This window comes from Monodelphis domestica, chromosome 1 (assembly GCF_027887165.1).
Source record: "Monodelphis domestica isolate mMonDom1 chromosome 1, mMonDom1.pri, whole genome shotgun sequence".
NCBI classification, from domain to species: domain Eukaryota; kingdom Metazoa; phylum Chordata; class Mammalia; order Didelphimorphia; family Didelphidae; genus Monodelphis; species Monodelphis domestica.
In genome coordinates this window covers 228,573,384-228,594,352 of record NC_077227.1, presented here as the reverse complement: position 1 = coordinate 228,594,352, position 20,969 = coordinate 228,573,384, and the positions used below count along the sequence as shown (strand labels likewise).

The 20,969-nt window shown below is 43.4% G+C and overlaps 1 protein-coding gene across 2 annotated transcripts in view; it reads right to left on the bottom strand.

Moving 5' to 3' along the window:
• Positions 1 to 10,900: 10,900 nt before the first annotated feature.
• Positions 10,901 to 20,969, bottom strand: part of GPR68 (G protein-coupled receptor 68) — a 54,545-nt gene continuing 44,476 nt past the window's right edge. For both annotated transcript variants that reach the window (XM_056810519.1, XM_056810520.1), the window contains one exon: positions 10,901 to 18,736. In XM_056810519.1, the coding sequence (XP_056666497.1) occupies positions 17,487 to 18,584 (1,098 nt within the window). In that variant the 5' untranslated portion in view covers positions 18,585 to 18,736 and the 3' untranslated portion in view covers positions 10,901 to 17,486. The remainder of the gene's footprint in view (positions 18,737 to 20,969) is intronic.

Here is a 20,969-nt window from a genome sequence, read left to right as displayed (position 1 = left end):
TCCTCAAGCTGAACAGCTAAGCATTCAGATTCTACTACAGAGAACGCAACTCCAATGGGCTAGCCAGGATGAATGCCGAACACACGTTTGTCTAAAAAACTGTTTTACAGAGAACTCGCACAAGGCAAGCAGAGGTCAGAAGAAGTGATTGAAGGGCACTCTTAAAGTCTCTCAAGAACGTTAGTATCAACGGTGACATGGGAGACATGGGAGACGCTTGCATGGAACCCCCATCAAAGAAGGTTCTGCGCTCGATGAGTGAGGTAGAATTTCAGTAGCTCAAAAGAAACGTGAGCTACACAAATTTAGAAACATCCCTAGCCCAGATGTTCATTTGGGCTATTTGTGTGCCCAATCTTGGGTAGAGCTTTCCAAGCTTCTTTTGGTTTGATTAGCCATAGTTGGACACACTGTATATTGACTCCAACATGGTGGTGTTATTTTGGTGCTCTTCAAGTAGGAAGGAAACCAACCATTTTAGCATGAACTCCCCAGGAAAGCCTTGAATGAATGAAATCCCTCAACTCCCCACCTCTAAGACTCTCTTTACTCTTACTTAACTTTTCCTGTTTCCTTTGCAGTCTCAGATGAAGAGCTTGCCCTCCTTCCCAAAGTTAGCCTCTCCACGTCTGCCACTGGTCCTATCCCCTCCAATTTCTATCTCATTCCATTAGTCATCCCCTCTTCCTCCTGTATCTTCATTCCTTTGCTTTCTACGGATTCTTTATCATCTATCCACAAGCATGATCAGGGATTCTTTATCCTAAAACACCCACTCATCCCTTTTTCTCAGACATTTTCTTTTTTCTCTTCTCAACCAAACATCTAGAATAGGTAGTCAATACTTGCTATCTCCAATGCCTCACTATTTCCTCATTCTTTAGCCTCCTGAAGTCTGTCTTCCTTCTTGATCATCCTACTGAAACTGTTCTTGGAGCCATAGGTAAGAGTTGGGTGAAATGTAGACACCAAAGCAGGATGAGCATCCCTAGTATCAGAGGTGCCAGTCCTCCCAGAATACCCTATACCCCTGGTGGAAACATCTCCAAAGATGGGCTAACCAGGTTAAGGGTAACCTCAAACCCACTGGCGAGTTGGGATGTCTACCCCAAGGATGCGAAGATGTCCCCTGGCAGAACGGGTGGATGAGAGCAATTTGTTCCAATGGCTATGAAGGTGGTTGAAGCAGGGATTGTGAAATGCTTAGAGCTTAGCGTGACGCTGAAGAAACCAAGGTCAGCCATTGCATCCCAGGTCATCACCAGTTGTCCTGACTTTGGTCTTGCCACTGGACTTCTATGACTTTGGAAGAGAAAGTGAGGCTGATGACTTTATGCAACTCTGTTTCACTTAAATCCAATTCAAGAGCTAGCCAAGATCACCCCATGATATTATTGGTCCTCTTTGAAGACGAAAGATGAACAACAATGTCCCTCTCCTCTGTGAGCCTTTGAGTTCCTTGAGAGCATATTCTGGGCTGCGTTCAGCTCTGTATCTATCTTTCTTTCTATCTATCTATCTATCTATCTATCTATCTATCAATCAAATGCTTTTAAAGACCTAAATATAGATATTTAGGTCTTCACAAGTATTTGCAGGAGACAGCTAAGTGGCTTGGTGGATTGAGAGTCAAGCCTGGAGATAGGAAGTCCTGGGTTCAAATCTGTCTTCAGATATCTCCTAGCTTATGACCCTGAACAAGTCACTTAACCCTCATTGCCTGGCTCTTGTTGCTTTTTTTGTCTTAGAACCAATGCAAAGTATTAATCCTAAGATGGAAGATAAGGGTTTTTTTAAGTGATTGCTAAATTAAGTGGAATTACTATTTTCTCCTATGTAGATCCCTAGGCTGGAATGCACTGCTCTGCCTGGCTTCAACTCCAAGGAACAAGATATTCCATGTCTGGCTACCCCTTGGCATCCTATCCCCCCCCCACCTGACTCTTCCTGACCCCTTTTGTGTGTTGTCTCCCATCCTCTCCCCCGGTTAGATTGCAAACTTTGTTTTTATTAATTGTATCCCCAGAACTTAGCACAGTGCCTAAACACATAGGAGCTGGTTAATAGAGTTTATTAGTAGGAGGCAGCTGGGTAGCTCAGTGGATTAAGAGTCAGGCCTAGAGATGGGAGGTCCTGGGTTCAAATCTGGCCTCAGACACTTCCTAGTGGTGTGACCCTGGGCAAGTCACTTAACCCTCTTTGCCTGACCCCTACCGCTCTTCTGCCTTAGAATCAAGACTAGCTGGGCAACCTTAGACAAGTCACTTAGCCCCTATTGGCCTCAGTTCCTCATCTATAAAATGAGGACTCACTAGTGAAGGCAAACCACTCCAGGATCTTAGGCAAGAGAACCCCAAGGACAAAGACCATTTGTTGGCAGCTTGGTGGTACCATGGATAGAGCATGGGGTCTGGAAACAGGGAGATTCTTCTTCTTGAGTTCAAAACCAGCCTCAGTCACATATTAGCTGTGTGATCCTGGGCAAGTCATTTAATCCCATTTTCCTCCATTTCCTCATCTGTCAAATAAACTGGAGAAAGAAAATGGCAAACCACTCCAGTATCTCTGCCAAGAAAACTTCAGATGGAGTCATAAAGTCAGACACAACTGAAACAACTAAACAACAACATCCTATATATAGCTTGTGTGTATGTAGTTGTTTGCACGGTGTCTCCCCCAACAGACTGTGAGCTCCCCAAGGGCAGGAACTGTTTTTTCTTTCTTTGTATCTTTAGGGCTTAGTACCATACCTGGTACGTAGTCAGTGCTTAATAAATGCTTCCTGACTGACTGACAAGCATTTATTAAGCACTATGTGCCAAGCCGTATACAAAGTATTAGGGAGACGATGACAATAATTAGTCACTCTTCCAAGGAGCTTGTGTGTTACCCATACTCTTTGTGTTGTACCACTCTGTGCCCTGACATTAATTTGCTGTGTTACTCTGGACTAGTGTGGTACCACTCTGCCTCAGTTTCTCCCCCATTCACAGTGAGAGGATTCATGGTGGATGGTCCTCATGACAGGGCTCTAGTCGTCAAGGACACTGCTGAAGTTGTTTGTAACTTGGGTTCAGCGCCTCTTTTGCAAACATTATCTGTTGGGTGTCTGCACCATCCTCATTCAGATGGGAACATCTTCAGGCTGAAAGGCAGGACCATTCAACAATTTATTAAGGGTCTATGTGCAAGGAATTACTATGGGTACTAGGGAGATGTAGAGAAATAAAACATGTTTTGATCTCAGAGAGATTACATCCTACTGGCGGGTGATTGAAGGAAAAAGTATGCCCTGAAGTGTGTACAAAGTAGTGGTCGATGGAGGGCAAAGGTATTCTGGGAATATCCAAGGAGTGAAAGAACACTTTCAGCTGAGAGGCAGGAAGATGCTCAGAGAAAGAGATGGTGAGAGATGGGACGGGGAGTTCAGAGAAGAGATGATGTCCAGCTTGTTTGGGATTAGAATGAGCACAGGGGAGTAATTTGAAATTAGAAGCAAACTCTACAGAGCCTTGAATGCAGAGCTAAATATTTCATGCTAGAGGCATTGTTGGTCATCCTTCATTTTCGAGGAGGATCACTGACATCACGGTGACTTGAGCATGAACTGGATTTAAGTGAGCTAGAGTTGCACAAAATTGTCAGCCTCACTGTCTCTTCCAGAGTCATCAAAGTCCAGTAGCAGGACAAGTCAGAATGGCCCAGGATGCAGTGGGTGGCCCTAAATCCTGAGCTAAGTGTTTATACTAAACATAGTAAGTAGCAAGTAAAGGTTTTTAAGCAGGGGAGTGACATAGTCAGACCTGTGATTTAGGAAGATCATCTGGCAACAGTGTGAAGGAAGGATTGCAGAAGGGAGGCAAAGAGGCCAATTTGGGGGCTAAAAAAAGAGCTTGAACTAAGGTGGTAGCCATGTGTGTACAAAGGAGAGAGATATGAGAGATGGTGTAGAAGTAATGTCAGTAGGACTTGACAGCCAATTGGATTGGGGGAGAGAAGAATCAAAGGTGAGTCAGACCTAGAGATGAGAGGTTCTGGATTCAGATCTGTCCTCAGATACTTCCCAGCTGTGTGACCCTGGGTAAATCACTTAACCCCCATTGCCTAACCCTTACCTTGGAACCAATACACAGTCGTGAGTCTAAGCTGGAAGGTAAGGGTTTTTAAAATAAAAGATCAAAGGAGACTCCAAGATTTTGAATTTCGATGGGTGGGAAGATGGGTAGCATCCTCAACAGCGACAGGGAAATTTGTAAGAGGAGTTCAGTTCTGGACATGATAGGTTCGGGGTACCAACATGACCCACAGGTAAAGACATTACCCGCAAGGTAGTTGGTGGTCTAGGACCAGAGTTCAAGGGAGACGCCAGGAATGGATAGGTAGAGAAGTGAGAGTTGTCCAGATAGAGGTGACCACTGAAGTCCCAAGAACAGATGAGGTCACCAAGGAAGAGAGAAGAGTGAGAAAAGAGGAGTCTCAGGATATGGCTCTGAGGGACACCCATGCTCGCGGATATTGGAGAGATGGGTAAGGAAAATTTACCATCAAGGAAACTAAGGAGTGGTGGGCCAGGCAGGAAGTCGAATAAGGACAAAGCAATGTTAAGGAAGCCCAGGGAAGAGAGAGTATCTGGAAGGAGGGAATGCTAAGTGGTGTCAAAAGTTGCAAGGAGGGTGAGGAGCTGGAAAAGTCCTAAACTTTAGAGGTCAAGAAACCACTGGTGATGCGGGGATCAGAGACCATCCCCAAGGACTCATGGTGAAAACCCCCCTCAGCCTTCAGGAAAAAACTGTTGGAGTCCGAATGCAGGCCGAGGCATGCTATATTTCACTTTATTTCTTCACAAAATGACTAATATGGGGAAATGTTTTACATGATTGCACATGTAAAATCTCTATCAGATTGTTTATCAGCTCAGGGAAAGGGAATGGGAGGGAGGAAGGGAGGGGAAAATTTGGCTCAAAATGCAAAAAACCTAAACAAAGGAAGATTAAACATTGTTTTTGCATATAATTGTGGGAAAAATAAAATATTTATTAAAAAATAAATAAATCATCAGAGAGAGCAAATTATGTAGCTTGGTAGAACCAGAAAAATAGACATGAAGGTCTGAGGAGTCAGAAAGTGATGAGTAAGTAGAAGCAAGGAAATAGCTGGCTCATTGGATAGAGTACTGGACCTGGAGTCCGGAAGACCTGAATTCAAATCCTGCCTTAGACACTTAATAGCAAATCACTTAACTTCTATTTACCTTAATCCATTGGAGAAAGATATGGCAAACCACTCCAGTATTTTTACCAAGAAAACCCCAAAAGGGTCATGAAGAGTCGGATATACTGAACAACAATAAAGGAAAGCAAAAAGTAGAAACTGTACTTAGTTGGTACAGTTTTTCCATGAGAGATGAGAAAGAATATTCACCACCTCAGGGATGGGGGGAGAAGAGGAGGGAGGAAGAGAATCTGAATCACAAAATGTCAGAAAGCAATCCTCAAACATTGTTTCTACACATAATTAGAAAAAATAAAATGCAATTAAAAAATTATCTCCTAAAAGAAAGACGAGAAACACAGCAGATTGATGAAATGGTGGGATTAAAGGATGGTTTCTTTAGGGATGGTGAAGACCCCTTTAGGCTAGGAAGAAGATGGTAGACAGGGAGAAACTGAGAATGAAAGAGAAAGGTGGAACAATCGGTCAAGGCTTGAGTATAAATTCAGAAATGGAATGGTTAGCCTCATCCTCTGACATTAGAGCCAAGTTGGGATGGGTTAGAGATACTTGAGGCTCTCCACAACAGACAGCCTTCATCTTAGTGTGCAAATTGAATATAATTTGTGTCCCCTTCCCTGTGCGTGTGTATTATGGCAGGCCACAAGAGACCACGTGGCTCTCTGGCTTCCTGGAAGAGGGTGGCTAAATTACCAAGTGGCAGTGAAATGTGACAGTCTAGAAGTCAGGACCTGGGACCCAGACTGAAGTTAAGGCTGGCCAATCAGAGACCCAGGAGGAGTAGCATCGCTGGCCTTATAAGAAAAGGAACAGAGCAGTATCTCCATCTCTTTTGATCAGAACTCTCACTCTGGCTGGACATGACTTGCTTCCTTCTCTGGATCATTTAAAGCTCCACTTAAGCCATGTCTGGGAACCGGAGCCCAGAAAGCATGGCATGCCTTGGAGGTTGGGTTTTTTAAATAATTTTTTTAGGTAGGGTGGCCTTGCGTTCTCTCTCTCTGTCTATCTGTCTCTGTCTCCCTCCCTCCCCCTCTCTCTATCTCTATCTCTCTGTCCCTTCTTCTCTCTGTCTATCTGTCTCTGTCTCTCTTTCTCCCTCCCCCTCTCTCTGTCTCTATCTCTTTGTGTCCCTTCTTCTCTCTGTCTCTGTCTCTGTCTCTCTTTCTCCCTCCCCCTCTCTCTATCTCTATCTCTCTGTGTCCCTTCTTCTCTCTGTCTATCTGTCTCTGTCTCTCTTTCTCCCTCCCCCTCTCTCTGTCTCTATCTCTTTGTGTCCCTTCTTCTCTCTGTCTCTGTCTCTGTCTCTCTTTCTCCCTCCCCCTCTCTCTGTCTCTATCTCTCTGTGTCCCTTCTTCTCTCTGTCTCTGTCTCTGTCTCTCTTTCTCCCTCCCCCTCTCTCTGTCTCTATCTCTCTGTATCTCTTCCTTCTTCCCTCTGTCTCTCTGCCTCTTTCTCTTTCTCTCCCTCCCCCTCTCTCTATCCCTCTTCTCTGTCTCTGTTTCTCCCTCTCTCTTCCTCCTTCCTCTCTCTGTCTCTTTCTCTCCCTCTCTCCCTCCCCCTCTCTCTGTCCCTGTTTCTCTCTCTTCTGTCTCCATATTTCTCTCCCTCTCCCTCTCTGTTGCTCTCTAAATTTTACTAATAAATAATTATAAATTAACATACAGTCTCAAAATATTTTAATCATTGCATTAGTAAAGAAGGAAGGTCTGCCAAGGGGGGCTGGGTTTAGGATAGCAATAGAAAGTGAATGTGCTACAAACAGCCACCATGGAAAGTGTGGCAAAGAATCAATCAGAGGAAGTAGTAGGTGGTTCAGTGGATAGAGAGCCAGGTCTGGAGATGGAAGTCCTGGGTTCAAATCCAGAATCAAACACTTCCTAGCTGTGTGACCCTGGGCAAATCACTTAGCCCAAATTGCCTAACCCTTGCTGCTCTTCTGTCTTAGAACTGATGCTAAGTGGGGCAAATAGGTGGCTCAGGGGATTGAGAGCCATGTTTAGAGACAGGAAGTCCTGGCTTCAAATGTGGCCTCAAACACTTCCCAGCTGTGGAACCCTGGACAAGTCATTTAACCCCCATTGCCTAGCCCTGACCACTCTTCTGCCTTGGATCCAATACATAGAATTGTGTCCAAGATGGAAAGTGAGGGTTTAAAAAAAATCAACCAGAGATGAATGAAAAAGGCTTGCCAGAGAGAGTTTAGTTGTAGTTAGAGATAGTTATTGGGGCCTCTGATTTTACCAATACAGGAAAGGCCCTGTTGAGAGAACTCCTTCTACCCATTCAATTTGGCACTTTTTCTTATAAATTAATTTCCTGGAGCACTGAGGGATTTACCTAATGTCACACAACCAATATATGTCAGAAGTAGGACTTAAACACAGACATTCTTGGTTATGAGGCCGGTTCCCTATCCTCCACATCATTCTGCCTCTCTAACAAAGGTTAAATAACATTAATTTGTTGTAAACCCATCTGGCAGGCTGTTATGACTTAATTCAGTAGTGTTCAGTGCCCTTTAAGACGGGTTGGTTTTTGTCCTTTGTTGTTGTTTTTAAACCCTTACCTTTCATCTTAGAATCAATACTGTATCTTGGTTCCAAGGCAGAATAATAGTAAGGGCTTTATGGGGGTTAAGTGACTTGCCCAGGGTCACACAGCTGGGAAGTGTCTGAGGCCAGACTTGAACCCAGGACCTCCCATCTCTAAATCTGGCCCACTGAACCACCCAGATGCCCCCATTTTTGTCCTTTGTATTTGAAAAGGGCTAAAATGATGTCAGTATTGGTGATTCATATTTTTTAATTGAATGTTTTACTTAATTAATTAATTTAGAATATTTTCCCATGGTTACATGATTAATTTTCTTTTCCTCCCCTACTACTCCCCTCCCCCCATAGCCAATGCACAATTCTACTGGGCTTTACATGTATCATTGATCAAGACCTATTTCTTTATTACTGATAATTGCACCAGGGTGATCGTTTAGAGTCTACATAGTGATTTGTATTTTGACTCACATATAAATTGGATTTAAGTGAAGCAGAGTTGTACAATGTCATCAGCCTCACTCTCTTCCAGAGTCACTGAAGTTCAGTGGCAAGCCAAAAGCAGGGATGACTCATGATGACTTAGGATGCAGTAGATGACCTTGGCTTCTTCCATGTCTGACCAACATTTAATCCCATGATGGTGAACCTATGGCACGTGTGCCAGAAGGGGCTACTCCCCTCCCCCTCCCCTTCTCCACCTCACCTGTGGACATTTCTCACATGACCCACCCCTCTACCCAGCACCCAATGAGTGTGCTTCCTCCCTCCCCTGTCTGGGTCACATGTGATGTGAGGGTTGCCACTTGGGCACTCCGTCTCTAAAAGGTTTATCATCACTGATCTAAGCACTTCATGGCTCTGGCTTCTGCCACCTTCATGGCCATTGGACTATACTGTTCCCATCCATCCTTTCCACTAGGAGAATTCTCCAAATGCCTGGGCCAAACATCCCTCCAACTCACCAATGTGTTTGAGGCCTGTTGGTTACCCTCAACCTGATTAAACTCTCCTGCAGAGATGATGTTTAAGACTACAAATTGCTAAAAAGGTGACAACCTGAACTGATGGATTTTTCCTCACCTGGAACTCCCTATTCCAATGGAATCAGAGGTCCAGTCCTCATTCCTTATGCCCTGTGCATGGGTGAGAATGAGAGCAAAGGTGGAATAAGAAGTAGAAGGAAAGGGAATATAGAGATGAATAATACAATGGGAAATGAAACTGGAAAGATAGGAGGTAGACAGTGGAGGAGTCATTGAACGAATGGCTTCTATGGAGGCCAAGAATTCTGTCCTAGCCTCCTCTACTTATAATGTTTTTTTCCAACCATGCTGGGATGAAAGGGAGATGCCTAATCTCCACCAGAAGACTACACTCCAGCTTTTCAGGAATGGCCAAGCCACCTCGCTTGGTCTTTAGTTCAGCTGATCAATAAAGAACTGTTATAGTGGGATTTGTTAGGGGAAAGAACAAGAAGGAAACATAAAAAATCTGTTTTATTTTGGGAAGGTTGAGAGGAAATGAGGATAGAAGGGTAAGGGAAAATTATTATAACTAATCCTAAAACCTAATTCCTATAAGCCTATCTTAAAACCTAATTTATCTAAGCTGAAAACATTGTTTCCCCAAACAAAATCTCACAAATGGAGTCCAAAATATGAGCCAAGATCTTCAGAAGAAAATGTCCAAAGCAGATCCAGTAGAGAAGTAGTTCTTTAGTTCTCTGTCCAGCTGCCAGCAGCCAGTCTAAGCAGGATCTCTCTCACTCAAGCTGGTATCTCCCAAAGGCCAGAAACCTGGTAGACAGACAGAAAAACCTCCAATCTCCAAAACCCTCTTCAGGAGAGAGTTTTTCTTCAATTGGAACCTTGGAATCTTCATCCAGATCTTGACCCAGGCTCCCATGGGACTCTCCATCATATGTCCCTGTCAATCACTTAGAAGTTCACATTGCCAAGCCTTTTTGCAATCTTCCTCTTGCTATTACAGAACCTACTATGTGCTGGGCACTAACGGCTGGGAATAAAAAAAAAGGCAAAAGAGGGTCCCTCCTCTTAAGAAGTTTGGTCTAATAGGGAAATAATTTGCTAACAATCCTGTGAAAACAAGATCTAGATAGGATAAATTGGAGATAGTCAACAAGAGAGAAGACACGAACAGTAAAGGGATAGGGAAGGTGTTCTTTTAAAGGCGATGTTTTAGATGGGACTAGAAGGAAACCAAGGAAGCCAGGAGATAAAGATGAGGAAGGTGAGAATTCTAGGTTGTCAATGGAGGAGAGTTACTGAAAATACCCAGAGCATGGACAGCTGGGTATCTCAATGGATAGAGAGCCAGACCTGGAGATAGGAGGTCCTGGGTTCAAATCTGGCCTCAGATACTTCCTAGCTGTGTGACCCTGGGCAAGTCACTTACCTCCAATTGCTTAGTCCTTACTGCTCTTCTGCCTTGGAACCAATACTTGGAGAGATAGAAGGTAACAGTTTAAGAAAGAAAAGAAAATGTCCAGAATTGGGGGATGGAGTATCTTGTGGAAGGAACAGCAAGGCACCCTGTGTCACTAGATCACAAAATGAGTGGGAGTGAATAAGATATGAGAAGACTGGAAAGGTAGAAGGGGCCTGGGTGACAAAGGACTTTGGACACCACAAAGAGGATTTTCATTTGATTGTGGAGGTAGTAGGGAATCATTGGAATCAGGAGGATGGGACAACAACAGGACCAGACCTGAGCTTTAGGAAGAGAAATCAACAGATTATCTAGCAAGTGTTTATTAAGCACCTACTATGTGCCCAGCAGAGACAAAAGAAATTCTCTGGCCTTGAGGAGCCTACGTTCTATTAGAACAGTCCACTATGAAGCCTTGTTATATGGGAATCACACACTATAAATTAGCCACATGGAAAGAGAGGCCCAGATCTCCCACATTATATACATTCAGTCAACAAACATTAATAAGGCTGCCCTGTGTACCTGGTGCCAGGGGAGCTTCAAAGAGAAATAACTCTTACCTTCTGTCTCACCGAGTATTGGTTCCAAGGCAGAAGAGCAGTGAGGGCTAAGCAATTGGAGCTTAGGTTAGCAGGCACAATAAGGTAAGCATGCAATAATAATAACGTGAGTCCTCATTTCACTGGTTTATTTGCAAGCAGCATCAATCCAAATACATAGTACAGCACATGCATATTTGGTGTAAAAGAGACAATTCTGTACAAAAATACAACTCTCCACAGTAAACAGGACATACACTCAGTTCAGCACAATCCGTTCCTGGTGACTAGACTGAAACGAGAAAAATACTTTAAAACAACAAATAATATATATTTTTTTAATCTTCCAGAAGACGAGTGTGCCAACAATTCTATGGTCCTAGAAAAATTCCCTTCAGAGGCAGGGTGTGAAAGTACCCCCCTCCCATTCAGTAATTTTAGACATGCATTTATTGACTTCCTACTATGTGCAAGGCACTGGGGTAGGCCCTGGGGGTACAGAGACTAAAAAAAAAAAGAGTTCCTTCCCTCAAGGACCTTACAATCTATTGGTAGATACAATATGTAAACTTATAAATATATACACAGTAATTTCAGAAGGGGCAGATCTCTAATGCTGGGGGCGGCGAGTACGGAGGGTTCATAGAGTGGGGGGGGACAGGGATAGGGAGGTGGAGATCAGCAAAGGGTTCTTGTAGAAAGTTGCACCTATGATGGTAAACTGAAGCTTCTGAGGGGCAGATGGGAAGGTAAGTTCATTCCAGGTATAAGACAGTCTGGGGTTCTTTCCCTTCTCAAAGGGAAATGTTACAGGCTACTACAGGCATGTTAGTTAGGGTTAAGCTTAATTAGTTATTGTTTGGGGGAGTGGGAGTGACAGTCTGTGCTGGAAGAGTTGGGAGATCACATACTAAGTTTGGGCAATTGCTGAGAGAACAGCACCCCATCCATCCCTTACAGCCATGCTGGTGAACCTGTGGCATGCATGCCAGAAGTAACTGCTCCCCTCCCCCATCCATGCATTCCTGAGGACATTCCTCACTTCACTTGTTCCTCTACCCAGCAGTCCAATGGGTACACTTCCTCCCTCCCCTGTCTTAAGCAAGGGTGGGAAGTGCAGAAATGGGGGTGGGGCTCACATGCTGCACAAGGGTGCAGTTTGGGCAATCAGTCCCTAAAAGGTTCGCCATCACTGACCTAGACACACACAGTTCAGCTGGAGTTCATTTTCCCAAACCTTCTCTACAGATTTCCCTTCGCCAGGGGCTAGCTCTGCAGGGGCAGGTGGGAAAGGGTGGGGTGGGGAGAAATTATCATAGACTAAATCTTATGAGGCAATCCAGTGAATCCCCTCATTTTAGAGAAGAGGAATCTGAGATCCCAGGACTAAGTGGCTTTTTCAAATGAGGTCAGGGAAATATCAGAAGCAGAATTTGAATCCAGGCCCTTCTGCTCCAGGGCTAATGCTCTTTCTATTGTATTATACTGCCATATGAGTTTTTAAGAGGGAATCCGACAGCTGATCTTAGGGATGGAGAATATCTGCTTTCTAGGTTCCCATTCCAAATTTATGTTGCTGTTCAGTCATTTCTGACTCTTCTTGACCCCATTTGGGTTTTTTTTGGCCCAGATACTGGAGTGGTTTGCCATTGCCTTCTCCAGCTCATCTTACAGATGAGGAAATTAAGACAAATACTGTGAAAGTGACTTGCCCAGGGTCACACAGCTAGTAAGTGTATGAGGCCAGATTTGTACTCAGGAAGGTGAGTCTTTCTGCCTCTAGACTCAGTGCTCCATCCACTGCTGCTTAACTGCCCTTTGTTCCAAATCTAGAGCATCTGAATTCCTTAGTGATGAAGAAAATCTCTAACAGGGACTAGAGAAGACATCATGGGGCAGGGATTCTTAAACTTCCATCTCAGAACTTTTTTTACATTCTTAAAAAAAATTATTGGGGGCAGCTAGGTAGCTCAGTGGATTGAAAGCCAGGCCCAGAGACGGGAGATCCGGTTCAAATCTGGCCACAGATACTTCCCAGCTATGTGAGTCACTTAACCCCCATTGCCTAGCCCTTACTGCTCTTCTGCCTTAGAACCAATATTCAGTATTGATTCTAAGATGGAAGGTGAGGGTTAAAAAAGTATATGATTGAAGACCCCTCCCTAAAGGACTTTGGATAATGTGTTCTATCTATTGATATTAATAACCAATTAAAATAATTTAGGGTTGCTATAAAAAGTCATTTTAACCTTGCAGATTCCCTGAAAGGCTCTCTGGGACTCCATGGGGTCTTGGGACCATGCTTTGAAAACTGTTAACACAGGAGAAAAAGAGTTCTAGTCTTGGAATCAAGATGTCCTGGGTTCAAGTTCTGCCCCTTACTTTTTTATAAAACTAGATTTGTGATTTTATTGGTGTAGGGAGCTCCCTATGAGGGCTTAACCAAAACAGATTGATCTTTCTCGGTAATTTATAGTCTTAGAAAGTTGCCTGAAACCAGGGATAGAGCACCAGACTGGGAGTCAAGAGAGTTCAAGTCTGATCTCAAATACTACTTGGCTGTGTGACCTTGGGCAAGTCACTTAACCCCCATTGCCTAACCCTTACCACTCTTCTGTCTTAGAATTCATACTAAGACAGAAGTTAAAAATTCTAAAAAAAAAAAAAGGGAAAAAAGTTGCCTGGGCACTGAGTGGTTAAGAGGTCTGCCCATGGGTGCACGACCAGGATGAGCCAGAGGCTCAAACTTTCTCCCTCTGAGGCCAATTCTCCAATCATTGAACCATACTTCTCCATCTCTGCTGCTTCCTCGATATGTCACCTTTGGCTCGTCACATTTGGGGTGTCATCTTCCTCACCTAGAAAATGTGGGTGATTGACAAACAGAACCTCCCTCACAAAGCTAAAGTGAGAATCAAATGAGATAATGGACCCAAAGCATTCAGCAAATGTTAAAGTGCCATGTAAATGCCAGTCATTATTAAAGGGTTTTGGCACCTGCTTCGTTTTCTTAATGGATCGTTCATGGCAGGATTATAAATTCCCTGAAGAAAAAAAGAGAAGGATTGAAGGGAAAACTGTAGTTGGGAAAAGATCTGGAGATAGATGTCCCTTCCCTCCCCCCAAACCAGCCCTTTCTCCACTGTTCGACTTGGCACTGGGTCTTGGAGGTGACTTAGGGCATCACAGGGTCAAAATGGTGACTTTGGACTGGTCCATAGATGCCCGAGAGAAGCTCACAATATCTTTTTTTTTTTTTAAGGAAAGGAAAAAAAGCACAGTGGATAGAATGCCATGCCTGGAGTTGGGAAGACCTGGGTTCAAATCTGGTCTCAAACACTTCACTCAATTGCCTATCCCTTGTCATTCTTTTGTCTTAGAACTGATACTAAGACCGAAGTCAAGGGTTTAAAAAAATGGAAGGAAAGCAATCAGGCTGCACTAAAGTCCAACTACAATACCGGGTCATAAAGGCATTGAGGATGGGTGTGGGGACATCGGACTGGGTCTGTTCTCTGGGAACCACTGTAGCAATGTCCAAAGGGGATCCTCTCCCAGAGGATAAGTCACTTGTTTGTTTTTGCTGCTACAATTTATCACTAAGTGATAGAGGTTGTGACTCATATTGGTAGAAGGAGCAGTAAGTGATGGAATAACTTTGGTGGGGTTCAGATCTGTGATTTTGTGGGTGTAGTGAATGGCCAGTCCCTCTCTACCAATGCAGACTGGTACCTGCCCTGCAGCTGAGAGTTAACTGAGCTACCAAGAAGTTAAATGATTTCAGGATAGCTCAGTAGCACAATGAACAGAGTGTCTGGCCTGGAGTTGAGAGGACCTGGGTTCAAATCTGACCTCAGATACTTCCTAGTTGTGTGACCCTGGACAAGTCACTTAACCCCCATTGTCTAGCCCTTTCTACTCTTTTGTCTTAGAATTAATAAAAGAGAAAGTAAGGGCTTAAAAAAAAAGTCAAGTGACTTGCCTAGGATCACACAGTAATTGTCAGGAGCAAGTCTTGAATTGATAAATATCCATGGCACCAAGATACCACTCCTGATTTCTCAATGCAGAACAATCCTAGAACTTTTTAAATGTTTTAAAAAAAAGGGAGGGATCAAGAAGGGCCAGAGAAAAGCTTTGGTGCAAATCTTGTAGGTAGAAAACAAGGTTGTCTGCTGAATTACCATCTATCTCTTGGATCTCAACTATCAAAAAGCCTTCTGGGTTTCCTCCCATCAATAATAATCTTTCACTACATGCATGAACTGCCTCCTTGACCCTCTACTTCACACAGCACCTGGTTTGCATCCCTCTAATGCAAATCATGGATGGCCAGGTGGCACAGTGGATAGAGTGTCAGGTCTTGAGTCAGAAAGACTTTGATCTGGGAGTTCAAATCTGGCTTCAGACTCTTACTAGCTGTATGACTGTGGGTAAGTCATGTCACCCTGTTTGCCTCAGTTTCCTCATCTGTAAAAAAATGACCTAAAGAAGGAAATGGCAAACCATTCCACTATCTTTGCCAAGAAAATTCCAAATGAGGTCACAAAGAGTCAGATATGACTGAAAAACACAGATTATAGATTTATAGAATGCTAGAGTGAGAGAGACCTTAGTTTACAGAATCAGAGATCTAGGGCTAGATGGGATTCAGAGGCCACTTAGTCCAATCCCTTCATTTTACAGGTGAGGATCAGCGGGACAAACAAGGTGACTTGCCCACGGTTACTTAGTAAATAATTTATGATTACTCCCATGTATTACTGTGTATCATAGTTAACTATAAGTCTATTGGATTCTAGGCTCTATGATGTCAGGGATCTCATTTTACATGGATGGTTGCCAGGGTCTACCACAGGTAGGTCCTCAAGCAAATTTCCATTAAATTGAATTGGTTAACCAGGGCAGGAAGCCAGGGAGGAGTTGATAGCAAGGCTTAGTTCTAGAGGCTTCCTAGCCATGGAAGGAAGGAAGTTTTCAGACTGAAGGTGCTGAACGCTGTGGAACGTGTGCCAGTGACAGAGAAAGTGAACAGCATCTAAGAGGTTAACTTGAGAACTAGAAGGGAACTAGAGGAAGGTCTCCATTAAGGTGGCCTCCATTATGGAATTTCTTTTGATGTAGGAGGGCCATTCTAAGACCATCATCCCAGGAGAGTTCTTTGCTGCTCTCATTCTCCGGGGTCTGGCTGCTACTGAGGACACGGGCATATTGACTCTAGACACCCTTCTGTGTTCCCCGTGCGGCTCCTGAGCCTGCTGCCTTTGGGCAGATGGAAATGGGAAACTTTGGGGTGGCTTGCCTTGCGAGAAGCCCTCGCTGACATGCATTGCCTTCCTACTTGGAGCATAATAAAACTGAATCTGAAATATCTGCTGAATTCAGAAACGAAGAGGTGAAAGACTAAAAATGGGAGGAGTGGGATTTCTTGAACAGCTCTAATTATTAGCAGTTTTCTCCTTACATTGGATTTGTCCATGTAACATATATCTGTTGTTCCTAGTTCTGTCCTCTGGAGCCAAGCAAGAACAAATCTAATCTCTGTTCCTCATGATGGCCCTTTGAATACTTGAAGCCTTCATGCCCCCTGAGATTTATTTTTCAATAGACAAAGAGAATGGGAATGGCATATTTGGCCCACTCCCACCCAGCCTTTCCTGAAAGCCCAGGGCAGTGAATAAGGTCAGCCAATATTAATTTTCCAATAGCTCAAAGTCTCCGGTAAAAATTCAAGCTGGGGATCCATTAGGGAATCCTCTATCCTTCTCTCCTTGACCTCCCAACTCAGAAACCTCATTGTGTTCCCTGATGTCCAGCAGCTTCCCCCTTTTCACAGAAGGACATTTGGACCATCTCTTTTTTCCCATCAGAATGCCTTATCCTTTTGTCCTCATTCTTTTACATGGACTAGTAGAGTAAATGGATGATAATAGCTTTTTCATGTCTCTCTTTTCCTCAAACAATAAAGGTACATTTTAATGCCAATTCATTAACGGAAAGGAGCAGGCAATATGGGAAATGTAGACCCAGGCACACTGGTTAGGTAGGACTAATTGGAAACGTACACATACAACAGTACCTTCTTATGAAAATGGTTTTATACCCCACCTGCCACTCTCTTTATCACGGCACCCGTCCATAATTCTTCTTTCACAATACACTGGCACCCTCTCTGTTTTTTCTTTGAAAATGCCTTAGAGGCCACAATCCCTGTTTCCCTTCCCAGGCAACAGAGAGGCAGTCACAGGCTGCCTGGATGTGCTGCTGCCTTCTCAAGCCTGGGAATCTGCAGGAGTTGATTCACTCAGCCTGTGTGTCCCAGGGAGTATTCCCGGAGCCAGCAGAGGTTGGAAGTTGGGGCTAGGGGAACTAGGCTGAGCTGCAACATTTGCCCAGAGCTCATTTTTTCACTTTCATTTGTCATGAAGAGATTGTATATTGTCAAAAGAGGAGGGGAGAGGCAGAGGTCAAACTGTTGAGTGATGAGTGAAATGAAGGAAGTCCTAGCAAGGATGAGGAACCTTTTCCTTCTTCTGCCTTCCTCTACCTCCTTCTACCCGCCTGCCTCTCTTCTTCCCATTTTCAGGCTTTATTTAGCTGGGCAATGACCTAGGAGGAACTTGTAGGTGAAGCCAGGGTCCATTTGGAAAGAAGACAGCTCCATACTACAGACCATACCACTGATTCCCTCTAGGCTGAATGACTGGGTCTAGTCTGACATTCCTGCGCTGGGCCCTATCACTCCAGGAGAGGAGATGACCTGGCCTGGGGAGTGGAGTTTAGTTAGCAACTCAGGTTCCTCCTTCTGGGCTTCATTTTTCCCAGAGGCCTCTGGGCTGCTCAATGGGTAGGACTCCTTGGACCCTCTCCTGCTGGAGCAGGTCAGGAAGCCAAAGCAGGAACTGCGCAACCTGGCCAAATCCCTGTGGGTGTTCTCACTCACAAAACAGTAAAGCACTGGGTCAGCCACGCAGTTGAAACTGGTCAAGAGGAGGGAGAAGTGGTAGGGGTTGAAGATTCCCTTGGCAAACTCGCAATTATCTTCCCACAGGCTTCGTACAACCAGCAGGACGTGATAAGGCAGAAAGCAGACGAGGAAAATAACCATGGTACTCAATACTAGTCTCTGGATTTGGTCTTTTCTGTTCTTCTGAGTGCCGTGGCTTCTCCGTACAGCCCGCAGGATGCCCCAGTAAGAGAAGAAGAGCAGGCAAATGGGAAAGAGGAAGCCCACAGAGAACCGGTAATAATTGATGGTCCGCTGCCATGGCTGAATGGGATAATGCTCAAAGCAGACCCGGTGTTGGTCCTTATCCTTCACAACTTCATTATGCATGAGGAAATGGACACCAGCCAGAAGCTCCTTGACCCAGATCACCACGCTGACCCCGGCAGCAGCCTTCACGGTGCGGAATTGGTGGAAGCGGAAAGGATGGGCCACTGCCAGGTACCTATCAATGGAAATGCAGCAGAGAAAGCCCACACTGATATAAATGTTCTCATAGAGGAGAATGCCACAGATCTTACAGGACAAGTCTCCATGGGACCAGTTGTCATGCTGCAGAACATACTGGAGCCAGAAGGGCAGGGAACAGATATAGAGGAGGTCAGCCACAGTCAGGTTGCAGAGGTAGACCCCCAGTTCGTTCTTGGCTTTGATCTGCAGGTAGCCATAGTAGAGAGAGAGGCAATTGGCTGGAAAACCCACCACCAAAACCAAAATGTATATCACAGGAGCCAGAGTCTGGTGAATGGTATGGTCAATGGTACAGTTGCTAGAGGAAGGGCCCACTGTGATGTTCCCCATCTTCTGGACCAATGAGGATGTTACCCTTCAAGGAGTTAAAAGATAGTCTACCCTTCTCAGTTCCATTTTGTTCCAGGGGACTTGGAGTTTGGGGTCCATGCTACCCCTAGGTCATAGTCCAAGGGTTGTGGTTATCACTGGAACGCATATCCCTGAAAGCCAAACACAGAAAAGTCCTTAGAAAGGTTAGTACTCAATGTTCTCTAAAGCATACAGATCAACAAAGGAGAAGTATTTAACCCTCCTCCAACCCCAAGACACTAAAATGTTTCCTGAATTGCTCTCCTTTCCCTCTCCTACCTTGGCTTTGGCAGTCTGTGATTTCTCTTGGGGATATGAGAAGCAGATATCATTGCTAGAGAGGCTGCAGTGCTGAGCCTGGCTTCCATATATGGGCCGACAAAGGGTACAAAAGCACAAATAAGCAAAAAGACATTTATTCACATTTTTGGTGGAGTTATGAACTGGGCCCATTCTGGAAAGCAATTTAGAACCATGCTCCAAATGTTATTAAATTGTGCATAAGTTTTGATCCAGAAATACCATTCCTGCCTCAATACTTCAAAGGGATCAAAGAAAGAAGGAAAGGGATATGTATATACAAAAGCATTTACAATGTTCTTTCATAGCCTCAGAGAACTGGAAACTATGGGGGTTTCTGAACAAAACATGGTACAAAAATGTGGTAGAATACTGTGTCAAAGAATCCTGGGAAGACCTGAATACAGAGTGAAGTGAGAAGAACCAGAAGAACAATTTATACAATAAAAATAATGTTGTAAAGAAAAACAAATTTGAAAGACATTAGGATTCTGGTGGCCAGCTTGGTGACTTCATGATGAAGAACACTATCTACCTCCTGAAACAGAGATATAGAGGAGTAGAATGAGACATACGTTTTTGGACACTGCAAATTTGGTATTTGTTTTGCTTGACTATGCATATCTATTATCAATGTTGTTTTTTTCAGGTTGGGAGAAGGATAGGTAGAGAGAGGAGAGATAGAGGTAGAGTTGCCCCCCTTTAAAAAAGTAGAAAAGAGGATTATTAAAACATTTTTTGAAATGCATAGATGAGAATAGAAGGAAAGTAGAATGGAATCACAGGCAAACAAGGCAGATTTAAAAGTAACATGATGAATTTATTATATAATTAAAGGAAAAAAGCAAGCTGTACATAAAAGAGATGCTCTACTATGTATACTGCAATGCTCATTTTAGTTAATAATGTTCAGAATTTTTTAAAATATGAAAAAATAAGCAAAAATAAAATAGAAAAAGGTGATTATACTCATCAAAATTTCACAACAAGCATTAAGTTACATGAACTTTAAAAAATCTTACTTTTGAGAATCAATTAAGTCATTAAAAATGAACTTTGTCACCCTGAGTCTCTGGCCCTTCTTAGGATAATCCTAGAAATGTCTTAAATCTTAATATCCTCATGGATTCTGATAAGTCAACTAAAACCTCTCATGTTGCAATGTAAGGGGCCTCTGTGGTTACAGTTATCATGTCACAGTAGAGATCATAATTATATTTGGAGATAAAGTAGCTAAATTCAAATCTGGTCTGTAACTTATTATCTGTGTAAGATGTTGGACAATTCACTTAGCCTCTCTAGATCTGTTTCCTCAATTGTAAAATGAGGGAATTCAACTAGATCACATTTAAATTCTGTTTCAGAGCTGTGATCTTATGATTCTGTGTGAACCAGGGAACTGATCATCTTTTAGTCACTATCTTCCTCTGTCTCTGTTGAGAGAAGGAAATGCAATTGCTGCTGCTGCTGCTGCTGCTGCTGCTTCTTCTTCTTCTTCTTCTTCTTCTTCTTCTTCTTCTTCTTCTTCTTCTTCTTCTTCTTCTTCTTCTTCTTCTTCTTCTTCTTCTTTCTTCAAAAGTCGAGTCATTTTTTTCTTATTTCATTTTACATTTTGAGTTCCAAATACTTTCCCTTCCTCCAGCTCTTCCCCTATTCATTAAGAAGGCAATCAATATGATACCCATTATTCATGTGAATTCATGCAATGCAAATATTCAAATGAAAGAGAGAGAGAAGAAAGAAAGAAAGAAAGAAAGAAAGAAAGAAAGAAAGAAAGAAAGAAAGAAAGAAAGAAAGAAAGAAAGAAAGAAAGAAAGAAAGAAAGAAAGAAAGAAAGAAAGAAAGAAAGAAAGAAAGAAAGAAAGAAAGAAAGAAAGAAGAAAGAAAGAAAGAAAGAAAGAAGGAAAGAAGGAAAGAAAGAAAGAATGAGAAAGAGAGAAAGAAAGGAAGAAAGAAAGAAAGAAAGAAAGAATGAGAGAGAGAGAGAGAGAGAAAGAAAGGAAGGAAGGAAGGAAGGAAGGAAGGAAGGAAGGAAGGAAGGAAGGAAGGAAGGAAGGAAGGAAG